General features: G+C 40.8%; 1 protein-coding gene across 6 annotated transcripts in view; it reads left to right on the top strand.

Annotated features, from left to right (window-relative positions):
* Positions 1 to 410: 410 nt before the first annotated feature.
* The window catches only part of FRY (FRY microtubule binding protein), a 379,103-nt gene continuing 359,006 nt past the window's right edge, over positions 411 to 20,507 (top strand). For 3 of the 6 annotated variants that reach the window (XM_019530097.1, XM_019530098.1, XM_019530096.1), the window contains exon 1: positions 18,247 to 18,550. In XM_019530097.1, coding sequence (XP_019385642.1) covers positions 18,346 to 18,550 — 205 coding nt within the window. In that variant the 5' untranslated portion in view covers positions 18,247 to 18,345. Of the gene's footprint in view, positions 588 to 18,246; positions 18,551 to 20,507 lie in introns of those variants that run through there. The other 3 variants (XM_019530102.1, XM_019530099.1, XM_019530101.1) reach the window with 3 other exon arrangements.

Below are 20,507 nucleotides of genomic sequence, written 5' to 3'. Positions count from 1 at the left end.
TCCCCACCCCTGCTCCTTGGAGGTGGTGGAGCGCCGCCATGACAGCAGGGATGGAGGGGACAGAGCAGGGGTATGAGGCCAGCAGCCCTGGCCTTGCCCTCCTGCTCTGTCCCCACTGTCATGGAGGTTCTTTGCTGCCTCTGAGGAGCAGGGCCAGGGGGGATGAGGCCAGTGGCACTAGAAGTGGCAGCAGTGCAGGGTGCTGGCTTAGGGGGAAGGAGGGCAAGGTGGGGCATACTTTCCCCCCCTTTGCTTCTGGGAGGTGGTGGAGTGCGGGATGGTGGGTGGTGGTGCTTTGTCCCTGCCAACGCCCCCTCCATCATTCTTGATGGGCAGTTCACTAGTTTATATATTGCACTGTTGTCCAGGTGACCTAAGTTTTAAGAACACTGTTGTTTTCCCTAGGTGGCAGTGATGGCTCATAATACAAAACATTCGTCTCCAGGAAGCAAGGGAGGTGGCATCCTTGTCAATCGCAATTAATCCACCTTTGCCTGAACTAGAAACTGCCTGCTTACCTCTTTATGAAAATTATGTCAGAAAATTTAAACAGTAATAGGCAGCTGGAAGTGCTGATTTGAGGAAAGGTAAGACTGTTTTCAACATCTAAACATTACACCTTTACTTTAAATTTTTCCATTAGCAATAAACACAATGTATTTGACTTAAATAGTACATTTTCACAGTGAACTATTGTAATAATTATTGTAGTAATTATGAGAGTGTTGATATTTTATAGTTTATATTTGATATTGGTAAAAAAGCATAAGCATCATATTGCTGGTTTAGGAAGCAGGTGTACATTTCTCATTAATGGGGATTGCATGTATATTTCTGAGTGTTTGGCAATGACTATTTGTGAGAGCACATTCTGGACAATAATTGAAATATGAGTTGCAAGTGGGCACTGATGAGAAAATACAGAATATATAATAGTCTATAGATAATAGTCTCTGTGGTTTAATATCTGTTAAAGTTGATAAAGCAGTTCCACTAGGATCATTCTTTGCTTCCCTGCTGCTGATTGGTGGAGGGGCTCTAGTGGTCCCACCACTTGCTGCTGACCGGTGGGGAGGCAAAAACCAAGACATATTTAAAACTGCACTTTTTTGCTTCTCTGGCAATCAGCAGCAAACAGCCCAGCTGGTGGAGCCTCTCTGCCAATCAGGGACCTGGAGTGGGGTGGGGGTGGAACCAAGTGGTGAAATGAAAAATTTAAAGGAGCCACTGCAGGGAGAACTTCTTCTGCAATTTGCAGAGATCTGTACTCATAGGTTGGCCGTCCCAGTTTTAGAATATGTTTAGGATGATTTCTTGTTTTGCAATTTCTTGTTCAAGTTGGATTTTAAAGTTATGTTGTCCATAAGCCAACCACTCTGAGGTCAAGGGTGAAATGTCCAGGGAGATTAAAGTATTCTACCACGGGCTTTTATGTCTTTTTGGAGTTTATGTTAAATTGGTGTGCATTTGTTCTTTAACAGCGGGTGAGCTAATCAATGCTGCTCCTTAATTAGCTAAGGAAGTCACTAATAAAAATATAATCCTACTCTATTCTCTCCCTCAGTGATAGGATCTGTAGCTCTACCAGCTTCTTCCTCACCAATTTGGGAGAGAAATAGACCTCAGTTTTTGCATTTGCAGGGTACTACTAGAAAGCTGTGTGTTCAAGCAACAGTTGTTTTCAATTGGATGGTGTAACAGGTTGCTTTCCCCAGCGCCATCTTCCCTGTTATCCTCGCCCTATGTAAGGCACCCTTGGACTCCCCTTTAAGGTTTCTTGTGTCCCACTCTTTACTCACCTGCCACGTCTTGATGGAAATTATTATGCTGATGTTCTTGAAAGCGGGAGACTGCCTATTGTATTTTGTATGTTGGGGTCTTTCGCCTCCACAGGCCTTGACCCCAGTCTTTCTCTAGCTAGGTCTCCCCGTCTAAACCCACCAAACAGGGTTTGACTCCGAGGCTCTAGCCCTCTTTCCTGCTCCAATCTGGAGCCCAGTCTCCTTGGCCTAGAGGTCTAGCCGCCAGCCCCACAGCTGGGGTGTGCACATTCAAGACCAGGGGACGGACTTGCTTAGTCCCACAAAAAAAAAAATCAGAATTGCACATTAGGTGCACCAGGCCACCCTGGCCTTTGAAGGTGGTGCCAGCGTCAGTGCGCCCCAAAATCCTGTGCCCCCTTTGGTGCTGGGGTCTATGTACCCCAAAAAGCTGCACCCTCGCTGGCGCCGGTGTCCCCACTCTGTGGTGGGCCCCCAAATGAGACCTCCTCCTTCCCCTAATAGCCTCACCCTAACCACCGGGTACTCAATAACCAAAAGAAATATGGATAGTCCTATCCGTGGGCAATAATGGCCACTAAAATAACGTGATCAAAGAAAGCTGCATGCCAGCTTTTACGCCAGGTCCGTGCTTTGGCTCCCCACCGTCAGCTTCTGGGGCAGCTGCCATCTCTCAGGGCTTCCATAGTTCCCTCTTCCAGCCTTTGGACCACTCGCCAAGCCTCTCATGGAGCTCTGGGATGCACTCCTTCCCCTTACCGCTGCTTTCCCCAGGGTTTTTATAGTCCTGGCCTGCCCCTTCCAGTCCACTGACTAGCTGGCCAGGCTCAATATTTAACCCCATCCTTACTAGCATTCTGTGCCCAGAAAGTTCTGGCCTTAAAGGGGTGGACCTGTCTTCTGGTGACAGGGCTAGGGTTCCCTGTTACACCCCCCCTCTCTTCTCTGCCATCTGGGGTCTTTCTGAGCCCTTGACCTGCCTTCTAGTAACAGGGCTAAGGTTCCCTGTGTTTGATGTTAACTGCTTAAGTGGAAGTTTTCTATTTTGACATTTGGTTTTAAGGTGCCAGAATTCAGCCTGTAGGGACAAAGAGTATCCACGATCCCTTTTATGAGCGCAGATCATAAAAGTATATCTGCACCTTAGTACACAAAGATTTGTAAATGATGTCCCTTCATAGATATAAAAATTTGTGGTGGGTTAGGTGATCCTCAAGATCTTTATTGTGTGCTAGTAGGGTTCTGTGCAACCCTAGCTTCAGTGGGAATTGGGATAGGCCAGGAGCAGGCAAAATATGACCTGTGGGCTGGATTTGGCCCACTAGGCCATTCTGTCTGGCTCGCAGAACCCCTAAAAAATTAGTAAATTAATCTTTTTTTGCTCCTGGCTGCTTGTCAAAGGTGACAGGAGCCAGTGGGAGCCAGCAGGACTGAGCAGTCCAGCCCCACCCCACTCCACTCCCAGCCATGTCCCTGCCTCCCTGCCTCTGCACTGCGTGTGTGTGTGTGTGTGTGTGTGTGTGTGTGTGTGTGTAGGGTGAGTCCCACACACACATCCCACCACACACATGCACCTGCCCTCGCGCTACCATACACGCCACACCCACACCCCCTCACGCACCCCAGCCACCTTCCCCCTGCACATCCATACACATGCACATCTCACCCCACACCCACACCTAACCACCCCCACAGAAACACCCACACTCTTGACCCCCCACGATATACAAGAGTGAGACTTCATTTTAAGCTATTATATACAATCACCTCTATGTGCACAACACAAACACATGTGAACCAGGACAAAATATTTTTAAATCAATTAATGAATGTTGTAGATGTTTGATTTTTAGAATATAATTTGGTATTTTTTCCAGTTACAAAATGGCAAAACCCCTTGCTGAAATGAGTACTTCTGGGGGCATGGGGAGAGACTTCTGGTGGCAAAGGTCAGGAGTTAGGGGGCAGGACTTCCAGTCACAAGATGGTGACTAGGAGCGGAGCACCTGTCAAGGGGTGGGACTACCCATGCGGCCCTCAACAGCTTGCCAAAACTTGGTAAGTGGCCCTCTGCCTGAAATAATTACCTACACTTGGGGTAGCCCTAAAAGTCTGCAAGCACAGTATGGCTTGTGGTAATATTATTATTAATATGGCTTGTAAAGTCTTGTGAGAATATTTTACATGATTTGTTTTCATGAGTACTCTGTAGACCTGTCAATCAAAAATTAGAACTGCAGTTTAAAAATATGATTTTGTAAAAAGCTCTGTACAAGCCAAAATAGCCTGTCCCCATGTGTTTTTGAAGATTGTGTATATAATTGTGTATGTGATTCCCCACTTGCATAGAAAATGATGCTAAAGGTAAAATGTTTCCATACTATTTCTGCAGCTAACTGCAGGAATTTAATCTCTTAATTGTTTCATTTCTTACATTGAATAAATCACAGGATAGGATTTTATAATTCAGCAATCTGAAGAAGTTTTAGCTAGTTATTTGGCAAGTTCTAAAATCAAATTTAAATTGTCCCAGGCATGCTTTGAGAAGAAAAGAAAAAGCCCTACTCTAAGACCACAGCTAACCACTGTAGCGACAATGTAATAAAGCCTACACTCTAAATTTTATTTATGTGAATTGAAGTCTCATCTCTTTAAGGTTAAACAGATGCTGAAATACTTTGCTCAGTGACCTATCTAGAGTGGGGTGAAGGGGCAGCCATCTGGGGTGCCATTCTGAGGTGGAGAGAGTAACAAAACCAGTAACTAAAAATAACCACTGCCCCTATGTCTCAACACTACTGATTTTGCTAGTACTAATTCAGAGTGCTAAGCAGAACTGAACACAAGCATCTTAATTGTTCTAACTTTTATTTTCACTGTTTAAAATTCTCCGTTGTTATCCGTTCCTTTAATATTAAAATAACGCTATATGTATTTGTTTAGGTTTCAGATACCATGTGTAAAAACAGAAGTTCTTAGCAATAATAATTTAATTATGGGATCCTATGACCCCAGCTGACTTCCTGCCCTTTGGGTGGGGGGCTGGACTTGATGATCTTCCGTCTCTGGCAGCATGCACCACTAGAAACTGGAGCCTGGCTGGCCAGAGCCATGCTCCAGCTGCTGGCCAGGCTCAATGTACCTGGATTGCTTCTGCTAGAGCCCCAAAAGGCCCTGAGAACCTTCCTTGTCACATGTATCAGCGTCCCCAAGCTGAAAAATCATGGCAGGGCACCTTTAAATAAAACTTGTTCAATGAGCTTTAGTCCAAAGTGTCTCACTGCCATTTTTTCAGCACAGAGACATGTGGGGACGCTGATATATATGCTAGGCAGACCCCGGCTGGGGTCCCATGTGGGTGGGAGGGGTGGGGTTTAAACCCCTCTCCCTCCTTTCTGTCTCAGCCTGTCTGCCTGGCTGGCTTCTGGCCATGCCCCCCAGCCCTCCACTTGAGCAGGGGAAAAGAATGTGAAGGGCTGCTCTGTTCCTACCAGGCAGACCCAGGCTGGGCATCAGAGCCAGGTTTCCCACCCCACCCCCCTTCTCAGTCAGCTGGAGCAATGATAGTGCTCCAGCTAGGGAATAGAGGGGTGGGGCTAGTCCTTCTCTGAAGCAGACAGTACAGACCAGGGCTGAAAAGCATCTTGGGATGCTGGGGGACTGTGAGTTAACCTGAACCAGGGAGGGGTCTGGAACAGAAGTTCCATAAACTGGTTTGACCTAAAGCACTTCAGTCTGATACTACATCCAGCCAAGTTTATCTTAAACCAGTTTCAGCCATTTTGAAAGTGGTTTAAGTGCACTGAACTTCTGTTCTGGGTTTAAATGAGTTTCTGATCACTTAAACTGGTTTATGTGTAACTTCTGTCCCTAGCCTACATGTTTTTCCTTAGACTCAGAGTATTTTTTATGCTGGTATGAGATTTTTCCTTGCAGTGAAACAAGTCATCATAATTCATCCTGTGTGGCAGCCAGTAGTATCTTAGTCCTTTCATCTGAAGTAGGAGGTTGTTGCTCATGGAAGAAAGATCTTTTTTGCACTGTCAGCAATATTCTGTAGCTGATACATATAATGTAATACTCCCTAATTATTTTTTTAATGAAACCCGTGCCATTTCCTTTTAACATTAGAGTACAGTGGCAGCTTATGTCGGGAATAGCTTGCTAATGACAAATGTAGGGGGACTCTTTTAGAGTCAGCACACTTTAAAATTTCAAAACTGTTTGATAAGAAGTGTTTGTGGTAAATTGAATGTCACATAAGTTGAATTTAATTTGCATCAGTCCTCTTAAAAAGGATATTTCTGATATTAAAGGAAAATATGTTCATAGTATTATGCATACAACATATCATAGAATACTAGACAATAATTATTCTCAGATGCTATAGCCAAACAAATTGAAACCCTTTGGTTCACAAAGACAGGAAAGGTGGCAAAAGTGTACCCACAGAACCCTTGCTTTTAAAAAATATGTATAAAGCAGTTAGTATTAACTCCAGCAAGGAAATAAGATGGCATTATACTAGAACAGCAATGGTTTCTGAGAATACTCTGGAAGTTTAAAATAGTACTGCTATTTGGTTTAGGTTGATATAAATAGCATTTTTCCAATATATTTTTTTAACTTAGACAATCTTTCCAGTGTATATTTCCTCCCAAGGGAGTAGAAGGAGGGGAAGCACTTCCTTTCTCCATGCCCCCCATGAAGTAATGAGCTATGAAGCTCAAATATACAAATAAGCAGAATTTTTCCAAAGGTTGGTGTGCTATTTTAGGCTATGTACTGGCCTTCTTTGGCCATGTCTGAAAACCAGCTGTTTTTTCAGAAACTCCAGAAAGGTTTGGATTGTTCAATGAAATTCATGACATATTTTATATATGGTATCTGTGCCAGTGTGTGTACACACATGAAAAATATCTTTTATGAAATTATATTTTACTCAAGTAAATTATATTTTACTCAAGTAAAAATATGTCCACACATTGGACATGTCTGTGTTCATCATTTTATGGAAAATAAAACTAAAAAAGCACAGTACACTTAAAAATAACTAGTTCAGCTACTATTTTGTCAACCAGCTTGCCGTTTTCGATCTGAAACAGAAATATGCCACATTTACTTTTCGACATTTCTGGGTTACAGGTAAAGATTAAAAAAAGTTTAAAAGGAATCCAACATAGTAGCAAAAACAGTTACATTTGGGATATTCCTCATGTTCAGATATCCCTGTAATGTGTTCACTTGTTTTGCCTTTACCCAGGGTTTGGTTAGGAGGGTTTCTTGTTTGCATTGACTTCTCCCTGTCCCTAAAGAAGAAATGTTTATTACCCTCATTGGGGACCCCTAGGGGGGCTCTTACGTTTTATTAATTTCATGAAAGGCACAGAATTGTTTTCTGAGTAACACTAATAAGAATGGAAACATTCTTTTCCTGGAGAGAGGCAGCAAATGTGTAGTCTGAATTTTTAGAAATGAATTACGGGATTGCTTCTCTGGAATAACGTTCTGGAAGTTGGAAGGTTAGTAAGTCTCATTTCCTTGCTCATTAATTCTGGAACATAATTAACCAATTCCTATAAGATTTTGGCATGAAAATACAATAGTTTTTCTTAACCCCCTTCTAGCCTTATATTGTATTCTGTCTGCCTTAGAAGCCTATCAATTTAAAATCATCTTAACAATCATAATGTTACTTTTCAATGTAATTACCAAAGACAGGTTCTGTAATAAATTTTCATTAGTAAATCCTGTCCTTGATAATGCAGAACTACACAGCCCATATAGATTACTCAAGTAACATTTTGCAAAGTTATATAGAGAAGATGACATACAACAGCCTCTGGGGTTGGGAGAGAACAGTGAATATGATATAGCTGAACTTTAGCAAGATTTTTGACACTGTCTCCCATGGCGTTCTCATTAGTAAGAAATGCCAGAGATGTCTGCAGGCAGTGTGATGCTTTATGAGGATCAAGTAGGACTTGTCCTCACTGTTTAATGGAAGACACCTCCCCTGCTCTTTTCCAAGGTGGCACCCAAAATGGAAAGGAAAGGACTGTTTGACAACTAACTTGTATACTATGTATATATTGTTAGAAGTGTAGTAAATAACTAACAAAAATGGGAGAGAAATACTTTTAGGCCTAAATTCTTTGCAGGGCCGGAGTCATGTCCACTGGAATGAATTAGATTCTGCTGGTCTCAGTGATCACTGAATCAGGTCCTACATCCTCACTTTTCATGGATGCTCTAGTATTAACAGCAGTGATTAGGGAATGTTGTGGGGTTTTTTCTTTCCTACCCTTTTCTTTCTCAGAGACCGCTTAAATTAAGACCTAGGCATAGTGATCTGTGTTATCATGGGTCAATACTTCACATTCATCTTTGTCTGAATTTGAAAGCCCCAAGAAACTGTATGTGGTCCAATACACCATATCAACAGCGCATACTCTGATCTTCATTTTGAATAGCAGGTACAATTCAGAATCCTTAGCTGGCTTTGAACTGCAAGCCATTTAGAGCTTCTGAGATTGCCTTATACTCTGTACTTCACCAGCTTTTCTGAGTTTAGAGCCCTGGCACTTACAGGATCTGAGTTTGAACCTGAAAGTAGCAGGTGTGTAAAGCCTTCACTGGCTGTGATTACAAGATTCTTCTTCTATGAATTGATAGTGTTCTCTTCAGATCTGAGGTGTTAATTGGCCCTGGCTTCATTCCAAATAGCCCAGATTTGAATCTTTTTACAGAATTGGTTGTATTATGTATAGAGGACCTGGAAAGAACTTTATTCACTTTCCCTGAGAGAGCTGATATATTTATACACATACCTTATATGTATGCATAGACATCAAGAAGATGGTGTGTTAGAATTTTACTTAATAAAGTAAGTTCCTTGATAATACCCTGGATTAATTCATTTTTTTCATCATACATTTCCACGAAGTGACCAAGTTTGTTTATATTGTACTATACATTTCCTATTGGTTTTCATACTTAATTTTAGTTTTATTAAAAATCTTGTAAAATCTTAGTTTAAAGGCTTTTTATTATCTATGTGCACAAATAAGAGATCCAGAAGAGCCTTTCCTTATCTAGCAAGAATATTCTCTTCACTTTTAATTATACATATTGTATGTGGTGGCATCTGTATTTAAATATTACCTTGTAGATCCCATGATCCTCTATTACTGCTGCTAATCTAGAAATGAAGAGGATTTATTCAGGGGAAGCAACTGTAAAATGATCATTGAGCCAGACACAATATAAACAACTCTTGAGAAACTTCCCTTTTGCTCTTTAAAATTTCTCCTTGATAAAGCTTACATATATGTTAGAATTCCTCACTCTTTCCTTGTCTGCAGTAAGGAAAAAAGTACACCATTGAAAAAAAGCTCTGGTCCACACATATTCTCAAAATAATAATTTGAAGTTTTTTAAACATCTTTCTATTTCATAATTGTGTCATAAAACGGTGCTGCCAGGAGAAAATGGTATCAAGCTGCATTCCATGATGTGACTTCTGTAATTTCTCTCACTCTATCAGCTTTGCTGATAACCTGATTGGGAGTACAAAGTAAAATTTAAGCACAAAGCAGGGTTTTTTTCTGGTTGGTTGGCTTTTTAATCCAACCAAGGTCTGCTTTTTTAGATTTAGTAAATTGGGAAATGATACAAAAAATAAACATAACAAGGTGATAGTTATTTTGACATTAGTCACTTTATAAAAAAATGTTTTACAGTTTTATTCTTTGACCTATATACAGTCCCACTACGGGGATGCACTGGTAGTGGATCTCTGACGGTGAAACGATTATAACAGTAGCCATAGGTCCCTCAGTGTCCCTTATATGCAGACTCTGCATATGTGCGCACCAGGCCTTGTCATGAAGCCCATGATACTGGATTCAGGATGGTTGGCCAGACACCTGCAGGGTGCCAGAGGTGTGTGTGTAGATGGTGCCAGCAACATGAGGACCAAAGGGGACCCTTGATATGGGTTGCTGGAATGCACTGGTTGGTGACTGCTTGCACCCACTCTGCTCCGACACTTGAATGAGCCATCCAGGACCAGGAACAACACACTGTGAAGGTCCAAGAACAGGGTCTAGAGATGGCCAATGGCACTCTGAGGGAGATCTCACATGTCGCTATTGAACTGAGAGGTGCAGCACCAGGATAAGGAGTTTATGCATGCAGTCAAAGATTGCTTGGAATCCATCTATGGCACCGCTGAGTGGCATCAGCACCATCAGCTGCAGGGAGACTTTCCCTCCTAGGCTGGAGTGGTGAGACAGGCTGCTGCCCACCCCGCTCCCTGCTATGGAGAGCCCCATTCCAGGGACTCCTCTCTCTGGTGACATGTCTGAAAGTCCCAGAGGAGTGTGCCCCAGATGGAGGCTGTGGGTGAACACTCCGTACTATGTACTGATTTTGGCGGGGGGAGGGGTCCCTGGAACAGGAGACATGGCATGAGTGAGCCACTGACTCATGGCCTAAGGAGCCAGGAAGGTGCCTGGCGGGGCCTGCTCAGGGAAGCAGCAGCGTGGGGGTGGAACAAGTGGACCAAGGTTCCCAAGACCAGATACCAGGTCTTGGAGGTATATGAGAGCCCCTCCATCTGCTGCGCTCAGGTCCAGCAGGCAGGCTCTGAGTTCCTGCTCCCTCAAAGGGTAACGTGTTCTGCTTCCTCCTGACCTAAATGATGGCACTTAGAGTAAAGCTCAAAAGTTAGAGCACCTTTGCTGCGGGCTTTTTGAACACCTGTTCTTAGCTTGTTATTCCTGACTACAGGCATGATCAGTATACCTGTATGGAGTACTGTTAAGAGGGATATTATTCCTTTAAGTGATCCACAAGTTTCAGAGGATGGGGCTACCCACATGTGCATTTGCATACACACACACACACACCCCAGCTCCCAGGAAGTTTCAATAAGGCTCTCCTTATTGGAATACAGCCAGTTTGTGAGTTGTCAGCGAAGCAAAAAACACACACAGAGTGAGCGAAACTGCATGTCCTGACAGCTCTGATTTAATCTGCAGGGAGCAGTTCCAGTCAGTTTGGTTCTTAATCTGCTTATGCTTGCACTGATGTCAGCCCAACCAGCCAGGGGCCAGACTTCTGCCTGCCGCCTAGCCACATCACTCTGCACTTGCAGCACCCTTTGCCCCAGCCGTCCACTTGGCCACCCAACACCTGGGGCGGATCCCTCAATCCCTCTGCCAGCTTAGACCTACTCCTCCCTTGCTCAAACTACTTTCTCAGGTGCACAAGTAGATGTTTATTCTGGCTTGAACTGCTCTGGAGTTTATTGCTTCGCATTAATTTCACATGTAGATGCACTCTCTGACTTTAATTTGTCATTCTGGCCCTACGACCCTTCTCCTGAGGAATGTCTTGATTTTTAGGGAGATTTTTCATTCGTCTCTCAAGAACATGTCAAGACTTGCCTATTTATTTTTAACAAGATTAGTCTGTTGGAAAACTGGATTCATTCAAATATTTGGTCCAGTGTTTATGGTCTTTGAATCAGTACAAACCAGTTTTCACAGAAAATAGGCAAGTCTTTTTTTAATCAAAATTGAAGGTGTTTGTACATCTTTGTTATAATCTTAATTCAGCCTTCACTTTCCCATGTGAATTTTTCCCCCTCATTTAATAGTTTACCTTTTTATTTTAAGCATCTGCCCCCATGTGGCTAGATCAATGGCAGGCCCCTCCCCACTCCCAATGTGGCCAAATTGGGGCTGGACCCCACCTACTCCATGCATTGGATTGGGCCACCACAGCACCCACCCTGTGTGCCAGATATGTGCCACCAGCTGGACTTAGTGTGGCATTCTGATGTATCATTGGAACCTGATGGGCACACCTGATTATTTTGGAAAAACTGAATGGCATGCTGTTCCAAACTGTTAAAAATACTAAACACCATAGTCCCAAATATGAAACCTTGAGGCACCTTCCCATCTTCTGTCACACTGAATATTTGACCATGTATTCCTATACTTTATTTCTGGCCTCCTACCCATTTCTGATCCAAGACAGTACTTTGCCTGTCACCTCATGACTCTTTAGGTTTTTTTTAAGAGCCTTTGGTGGAGGACCTTGTTGAACACTTTTGAAAATATCAATTCATAATTAGTTCTTTATCTGCTATTTTTTGGTGTGTTCAAAGAATTTTTACAGATCAATGACAATTTTCTTTTGCAGAAACTATACCGGTTGCATCCTAAAGTATCATCTTCCAGATACGTTGTTCTGTTTGCAGTTATCATTTGAGTTAATTAACCAGGTACAGACACATGGTTCACAGTTGTTTCATCCAACTGTGAATATCCTCCTTTGAAAAATCTCCTTTCTGTTGAATATACAGTATTAGCTTCCCTCTCATCCTCCAATATAAGTTGCTTTTAATGATAAGTAGCACATGTTTGCTAACAGCTCAGTCATTCTTATTCTTTTGAAATTCTTGGCCGTATGCTATGGTGCAAGGGATGGATAGTGTATGACTTACTGCATCTAAGGCTGCTTGTACATATGGCGGGGATTTAGTTCTCCCTAAATTGAAATGGTGGGTTTTTAATTGTGTCAACTAAAAACCCACCATTTCAATTTAGGGACTTACATCACTGTGATAGAAAGGTGATGGCCTGCCATCAGCTCATGCCTCCAACACCTAGCCGTGGGCAGGCTCTGCCAGGAAAAAAAAAAATAGCAGCCTTTTGCCACATTTTTTCCCTGCCACCCTTGGCAGAGCCTGCCCATGTGAGCTGCTGCTGGGTTGCACAGCCACTGAGCTGCAGGGGGATTTGGTGCTTTCTAGATGGCCAGAGAAGGTGGTGGGGATGGTGCATGGGGCACTAGAAGCCATCTAAGCCTGAGCTTCCCCAAGCACGCCTGGGCTTCCAGTACCCTGTGCACTGTCCCCACCACCTTCTCCAGATGTATCGTTGCAATTTGTTACATAGCAAACTATAATACATTGGTTGTGTTTCTCACCACACTTGTACAGTGTGACAAAATTAAAATGAAATACACCGCCACAGGTGTAAACAGTGATGCAATTAAAGCAGTGGAAAAAGGAAATTAAACCACTTTAAAGGCCAATTTCATCACATGTAAAGCATCCTAAATTATTATTTTGTTATTATACCTTGTCTCTTGACAATTCAGGTTCTGATCTTTACAACCAGAAAATAGCAGGTCTAGAGAAGGTATCTTCACCACATCTTCTTTGGTAGGACCAATAGGTAGAAAACTTTACTATCCTTGTGTTTATTAATGCGCTTACTTCAACCACTGTTGATCCAGCAGAACAAAAAAGTCTTTTTACAGATCCTTGCTTGGGATACGCTTGTTGTTTTGTTGTAGAATATATCTTTAGTGATTCACTTCTCAATCTTTTCATTTCCTGATTTCCCGCTTTACACTGTATGCTGTAATTTACACTTACTTATTGAGTTCAGTAGAATTAGCTTGCCAAATTTCAAAATTTTGGCTTGAATAACCTTTGACACTTGCCATTTAGAGAGGCTACTATACTACTTTTTCCATTTTGCTCAGAGTTATGCAGGCCTTCTGGGAGAAAGAAATCTGTCCAACTGAAGATATTTAACACTTAATCTGCCAAAGTGAGTTGAGTTTAATGCTTAAGTTTAACTTTTAGGGGCTAGGGACTCTCTAAACCTCTGCTCAGCTGCTATCTCTGGAGATACCTGAAGTCCCCATGGTCTCTAATTTTCTGCCAGTGGACGTGTACAAAACTGCTGAAATTGTGAGGCCAGCCAGTGGCTCAGAGCCCTATCTCACACCTAGACCCTGCCTAGATTCTCAGACTAGGTATTCACCTGCCTGTTTGATCCAGTAGGTATTCTCCAGGTACATCTTCCAGGGTCCTGCACAAGAGGCAGCTAGTATTCCTTGGGGAAAACTATGTCCTCTTCCATTAGACTTAATTCTTAGCGTACCCAGCAGTGTGATAGAAGACCTGCTGGCAAATCCCCACTCATCTGATTTGGAGCAGGGACTTAAACCAAGGTCACCTATGTCTCAGTGGAGTGTTTCAACTATCAGGCTATTGGATGTCTTAGGACGACAAAAGCTTTTCTTGTGAAGCTGTTCCATTTGTATAAATAAATATTCATTTTTCTAAAGAGAAAAAGAGTGAGGGATTTAATAGCCAGGGGAACATGGGAGACTCAGGCTCAAGTCCCCACTCTAATGTGCATTTAATTATTTATACTTAGTGGAACAACTGCAGCAGAAAACCCTGAGAAACATTTACCCCAGAATATCAGTAGTCTGGCAGTTCCACTTGAGTTTCTTTTAAAAGGTCTCTGCTTCAAATGATGTGGGGTGAGGATTTTAAAACAGTTCTCCCACTTCCTATGTGGACATTCTAACTATTGGGTGCAATGGGCAGGGGGAGCTCTCCTGTTTCTGTTTAGAAAGGGATGACCTATCTTAGGTGCCTAACTCCAGGAGAGAACTGAGAATCCTAAATGGAGCTAGATATGCCTCTCTGGCCTGCAGTTTGGTGCTCATTTTTCTTTTACTGATGGAGCTTAGTACCTGCTTCTCTCCTTGGCATGTACTATTAGCTAACTTGGGCAGCTGCCTGCTCAGGTTATTGACTTTTGTGAATCTCATTCTTAGGTTCCTCCCTGTGCATAAGACAAGGAGTCTGGGTGCCTATTTTGAGACTGTAAATTCCACTGAACACCAGAGCATTGCAACAGTTAAGTCTATGTGGATTTATTCCTTCGGGCTTGATCCACTGAAGTGCTAAGTATTTATAGCTCCACCTGATTTCTTTGGGAGAAGTGGATGCCCTAATCCTAGGTTTTTCAGAACAGCTCCTTATAATTTTTAGACACTTCATAAAAATTAGGCCATACTGAAAAGACAGGAAGCCTGTCAGAGCCAGGAAGAGAACTTAGATTTTGTGAATCCCAAGTGTGCTGTTTTTGATTTAAAAACATTCTCAAAAAATCTTTTTTCCATCGTGGTGTACTTCCACAGGACAGCACCCTTAAACAACTTGCTAGAGTAAATTATAATTTTCTTGAAGGACAGAGTACTACTTAATAAATTATGTGTGCCTCTTAATACACCATTTTCAGTTTTCTTTTTTATCTTCCTTGTCCAAATCAGCCACTGTCTTGTTTTAAATTGTTATATCTGTTGAATGAATAAGGCATTATTGCTGTAGGCAATGCATTACTGTTGGGAAACAATTCAATAATCAAATAATTCTCTTTTATAAAATATTTCTCCCAATAATCTCTCCAGTTTGCATTATATACTTGGCCAATGTGATTATCTTTAAAGGAGAAGTTTCAAAATTGATCCAGTTGTATTGTCTGCAAAACTTTGAAAACAAGAACTGAAAGTATCTTTATTTTTAGACAAGATCCTTTTTAAAGACAATTTTCCTTTTTTTCATTCCAAATATCAGATTTGTATTTATAAATTACTATGTAAATATATTTTGAGCAAATTGTATTCTCTAAATCTTTATTAAATCTTCAAGTGACAAGTCTTTATCTAGTAATTGGCATACTCTTATGTGCAATTTCACTCACTCTGGTTCTCAGTTCTTTGCATTTTGTAAGGTCATTGCTCTGGCTAGTATCGCAGAAAAAATGGTGCTTTTGCTGTGGCAACTGACACTGTCTTAGCAGCATTTCTGGAGTACTAATGCTTTTTTATTTTTGATACGTTGCCATTCCCTAGTGCCTGCTGTTACATGACCATAACATTTCAGCGGAAAATTGACTTCCCTCAGTTTAGTTTACCTAATCGGAGATCAAACACCACACACCGGATCCAGGATCTGCCTCAAGGAAAAATCTCTGTCTTCCATGCCAGTAGGCTGTAATCATGCAGCTAGCTCCAATCTTCTCTTCTGCTGCCAGCCTAGCTATCAGGCTGCTCTATTCAGCTAGCTGATTAGACCCTGATTCAATAATTAGAATATTTATATGCTCCAGTTGTCTTTTAGTTTGAATGCTGTGTGTGTATGCTTCATGAAATTCGGTATTGTGTCTAAATGGATGCAGAGCTAGGCTGAAACAAACATGTACACTGGTACACTTGGCTATTGTGCATGCTCAGACCATTTGTCATTTTGTTTCAAATATGCTTGCCCATTTAGTATACATCATTTTGAAATTCATTAACTGAATGTTCATATGCAAAAGGTACACAGTTGGCCAACTTGCAAAGTGAGAGACCTCTTTTCTGGCCAGTCTGTGTATTGCTATTTTTTACCACAATATTTTTTCACAATCTCACTGGTTCCTTTGCCCTCAGACTTTTGATTGCTCTATTCAAGCATTCTGTATTGCTTATGCTAGTTTAGCGAGGTCTTTTGGTGGTTTCCATCCCCTCTTTCTGTGAGGGTTGCATAGATAGAATTCTTCTACAAGAAAATTGGGTTTAACAAATAATAGAAGGCTATTTTCTTAGATCTGGTTAGAATGCTTGACAAAAGGATGTTCTTGACTCATAACTTTGACCAAATTCTTTTTTTACCTTAAAGAACAAATGTTAGTGTGTGAAGAAGTAAGGTATTTTGTTGCTGCTGTGTTAGATGGGAACTTTATGATATGTCTCATGGGCTCTCTCGTTTTCAAAGTATTTTCACAGTTATGGTCATTGCAAGCAATGCCTTCATTCTTGAGCATCTGATGAAAATATGGGAAGAGAACTTGACCCTCAAATACTTTGCAGATGAAGACTACCATCCTCTGAGGGCCATCATAATATTGCTATAAAATTGGTTCATACAGCATCGTCACAGATGCCAAAATGCCATGCTTTTCACCTGCTAAATCAAAGAAGGGTAGAGAGAAGCCACCCACAGGGTAGGTACAGACATTCAGGGAGGTTAGGGGTAGGTTAGATCGCATTAAAAATAACAACCTTATCTAACTTAGTTCACCTTACACTAGTTAGGTGGATCAAACTATGAACTGTATAGAGATTTGTTGCTCTTCACTGGACTTTTTGCAAGCTCTCCACATCCTTATGCACCATTACATTCAGCATGCAGCATTCATTACGTGCAGCGTTATGCACCATGAGGCATTACTAGTGCTAAATGTAAGAGAAGAATCACTTTCCTTGATTTGCAAGGAACATTCCTGTTAATACAAGCAAGTATGATCATCTATGCCACAAGAGCATGCTTTTGGCTCATATTCAGTTTATGGTCTACTGTAACCCCCAGGTCCTTCTCTTCAGTACCGCCACTCATTCCCCATTCTGTATTTATTTGCATCTGCATGCAATTATTCCAGTGCTGGATTTTGCACTTGTCCTTGCTGAATATCATCTGATTGATTGTGGACCATTTTTCCAGTCTATTGGTCATTCTAGATATTAAGCATGCATCTTATCTTTAGAAGAATAGCTTAAAAAGTTCAAATGCAAAAACAGATTAAAATCACTTAAGTAAATTAAGGTTGCCTCTCAACTGATTTAAATCAGATTAAAATTGTCTTGTTGGAAGTCAGAGACAGCAAAATGATGTGTTAGAAAGAATTATGTAAATCTCAGGGGATTTTACTGGTAGTGGCAAAGACAGACAAGGAAGATGACTGTACTTCTAATTAGTATCCTAACTTTTGCTTGTTGTAAAAGTTCAGATCTTTCTGTCTATACAGATGTTATGTATGTCCAGTGTATATTAAAACAGTTACCTAACCAGCAATTAGGCTGCCACATTTTATAGGCTTCCCATGTTATAGTGAAGAAATACAATTATTACTGCTTCTTCCCAGCACCTTTAATATGTCTGCAGTTATTTTAAAAAGTGATGGAATTGGAGGAGTGTGTGTGTACATGTGTATGTAGGAATGATGTATTCATTATCCTAATAGAGATAACACTTTGGAGAAACCCTTGTTAAGACAAGTCAGTGGTTCTGAGAACAAAAAATAAAGCATAGTGCAAAATTTAGGCACAAAAAACTTTTTCTCAAAATGTGTTCTACTTCTGACAAGCCAGTTATATTTAATCTACAGAAGGACCTGGGCCTCAGATAAGAACCCAAATATACTGATCAGATTTTTTTTCCCCAGACAAATAGCTTGGAGGATCTCTGTCTCTTGCAGTGGGCATGCCAAGTTAAACAAGTACTGCTAGGGAAGTGTTAGTGAAATGAAGTGAGAAATACTGTTGGTGAAACATGAAATACAGTGTCCTGTACAGCAGCTACCATTAAGCACTTTGTTTTTCCTTTTATGCATCATGAGCTGGTGAGTTCATGTTTGTTAAAACTTTCCAGTCATCTAAAAACTTTTAGCCTAATGATTTCCGTGTACCTCCTCCTGTGTGCTATTTAACTGTTAAAAGGAGGGGTTATGTAGTAATTCTACACCTGGTTGAGCCCACGCCTATCAACTTGCTAAACTTACCAAACAAGTGCAGACTTAAGCATGAGAACATCAGAACCTGCTTGGGACTGTGACCACCAGTTAAATAAGTCTTTGGATTTTCAGATTTTTACTGCTTGGGTTTACATTAGAGTAGCTTTACAAATGAGTCTACTGTAATGGCAGTCGATGACAGCAATTTATACTCTTGGACTAAGAGTAAACTGAATTCATATCAAAATGATTATAAATCAGTCAGACGGAGTAGCTTACCACCAGACCTCCTCCCAGGAAATGACCTTAAAGGAAGGTTTCAAAGAAATATTAAGAATTTAGAGCCTATACACCGCAGACGTCCTAAGAAAAGACCTTCTCTCTTCCAAGGTAGGACATGCTGTTTTTTACTAGTACACCGGTGCAGTACCTTTTTATCTTTTGTGCTGATATGTGAGGAATTTAGTAATTGGTTTCCGTAGTTATTAAATCTATACCAGATAAAATAAATTGCGTGTAAAAATTAAAAGAAATATGATATGCAATTGTAACTAAAAATACAGTGTCCATTGGTATTTTTATGTTTGTATTGTTTTTAATACTTGCCATTTCAAAAAAAATCAGTTGACATGTATTAAAGTGCTTAAAATTAGGTACTTAGCTCCACTTACAAGAGAGATAATTAAATTGGAGATATCCAATTTTTAATTATTTGTGTATCTTGTTTTCTTTCTGAGGAGACAGATGTAGACTTGTTCAGGGAAGCTGATCATTTTTGTGTAGCCAGAAATTAACACCATTAAATACTCATATGCATGCTTTGAATTCCTGTCTTGCACTGGAGCCTAAAAACGTTTGTAATAAGTGATTCAGTTTAACTCTCTAGTTAAGATACTTGAATAAGGTGAATCAGTGGGTTGAATCAAGATAAAATAGACATGTATTTTTATTTAAAATAATGTAAATAGTATCTAAAATAGACCAGAGATTAGGATGGACACACAAAAGATTTGTTACGGTGGGTTGCATTTAGAAGAATTTTGACGTCTTTTACCAGGGGGATTCTAAATATCTGGGGTAATTTCTGTAGAAACTGGAAGTATAACTGTAAGACAAATGGAACAAGTACAAACCTCTCATTCTAAAGGATAAAAATGTATTCTGAAATTAGTTATTTGATTTTTCAGATGGAAAAAAATGGATGTATTTCAATTCCTGCTGGGTAATGGTACAGCAGTACAGATATATTTGAAACAAAGATCGTTTTAATGGCAGGGCAGTGTTCTGTAGAGGCTTCTAGACCTCCTTTGAGAGGCTGGAGGCAAAAGCCTTTTTGATAGGGTGAAACTGTTACAAAAAATGTGAAAAAGGGTAAGAGAGTGGAAGACAAGATTTAAAAGGAAAATGTACTCTAAGTAGTTAGAACCTCCAAATTCAGTTTTAGGTGCTATGGGCTTCCCTTTTTACATTTAAATGTTTTTGATACATAAGAAAGTAAGGCTCCCTTCCCTGTCATCCTCTTAATTTCACTCTAAAAAGTATTTCCCATAATGTTTGTGTTGGTTGATTGAGGTCTTCCCTGTAGCTCCACTACTTCCCAGTGCTTGAACTGGCTTTTCCTGAGGCATTCCTGATTGTCTGTGATAGTCAAAATATGGTGTTTCTGGCTGGATAAAGTGTCTACTCTTTTCTTTTCTTCTGTTTCACTCATTCACTCATTTATTTTCTTCTTTCTTTATTCTTTCTAATTTCCTCTTTTTGGTTAGCTCACTTGCTCTTCCCAGTTATATCTGTGTTCCTTTCCTACCTACCAAATTTTTCATTTAGATGTACCCATACTTATCAACAGTAAAATAACTAAATGGGGCCACCAGGGTAAGAGTACTAAATACTACCTTTAGAGTGGGGGACAGTGGCACAAATAGCTGCCATTGGCATCCCAGAAGCTGCTTCTGCTCCATGTGCCACCTCTGCCAAAGACAGAGAATTGCCCTGCTATGCCTTTGCTCACCACTCTTGTCTTCATTTTGATCTTATCTCATTCTCTGGTGTCAATTCAACTTTGCATCTTTATTTTCCCACCTACAAATGCTTCCCTCTTTGATCACTAAAATAAAGTCTTTACCTTCTGCTTCTCATTATGTTCCTTTCCCCATCCCAAATCACCTGCGCCAATACAAATAGTCATCTTCACAGTTTATGCTACCTCAGACTGGAGCATACAACCAGGAATTGTGCATCTGGATTGCTGCTGTGACATTTATAAAATGAATATCAGCTTATGTTGCTGTGTACTCTAAGATGTTTGACTCAAAGGTAATGCAAATTACTGGTGGGATTTGATGGA

This window comes from Crocodylus porosus, unplaced genomic scaffold, assembly GCF_001723895.1.
Source record: "Crocodylus porosus isolate Cpor-Errol unplaced genomic scaffold, CroPor_comp1, whole genome shotgun sequence".
In the NCBI taxonomy this organism is placed as follows: domain Eukaryota; kingdom Metazoa; phylum Chordata; order Crocodylia; family Crocodylidae; genus Crocodylus; species Crocodylus porosus.
This window is presented reverse-complemented; position numbering and strand designations above follow the sequence as displayed.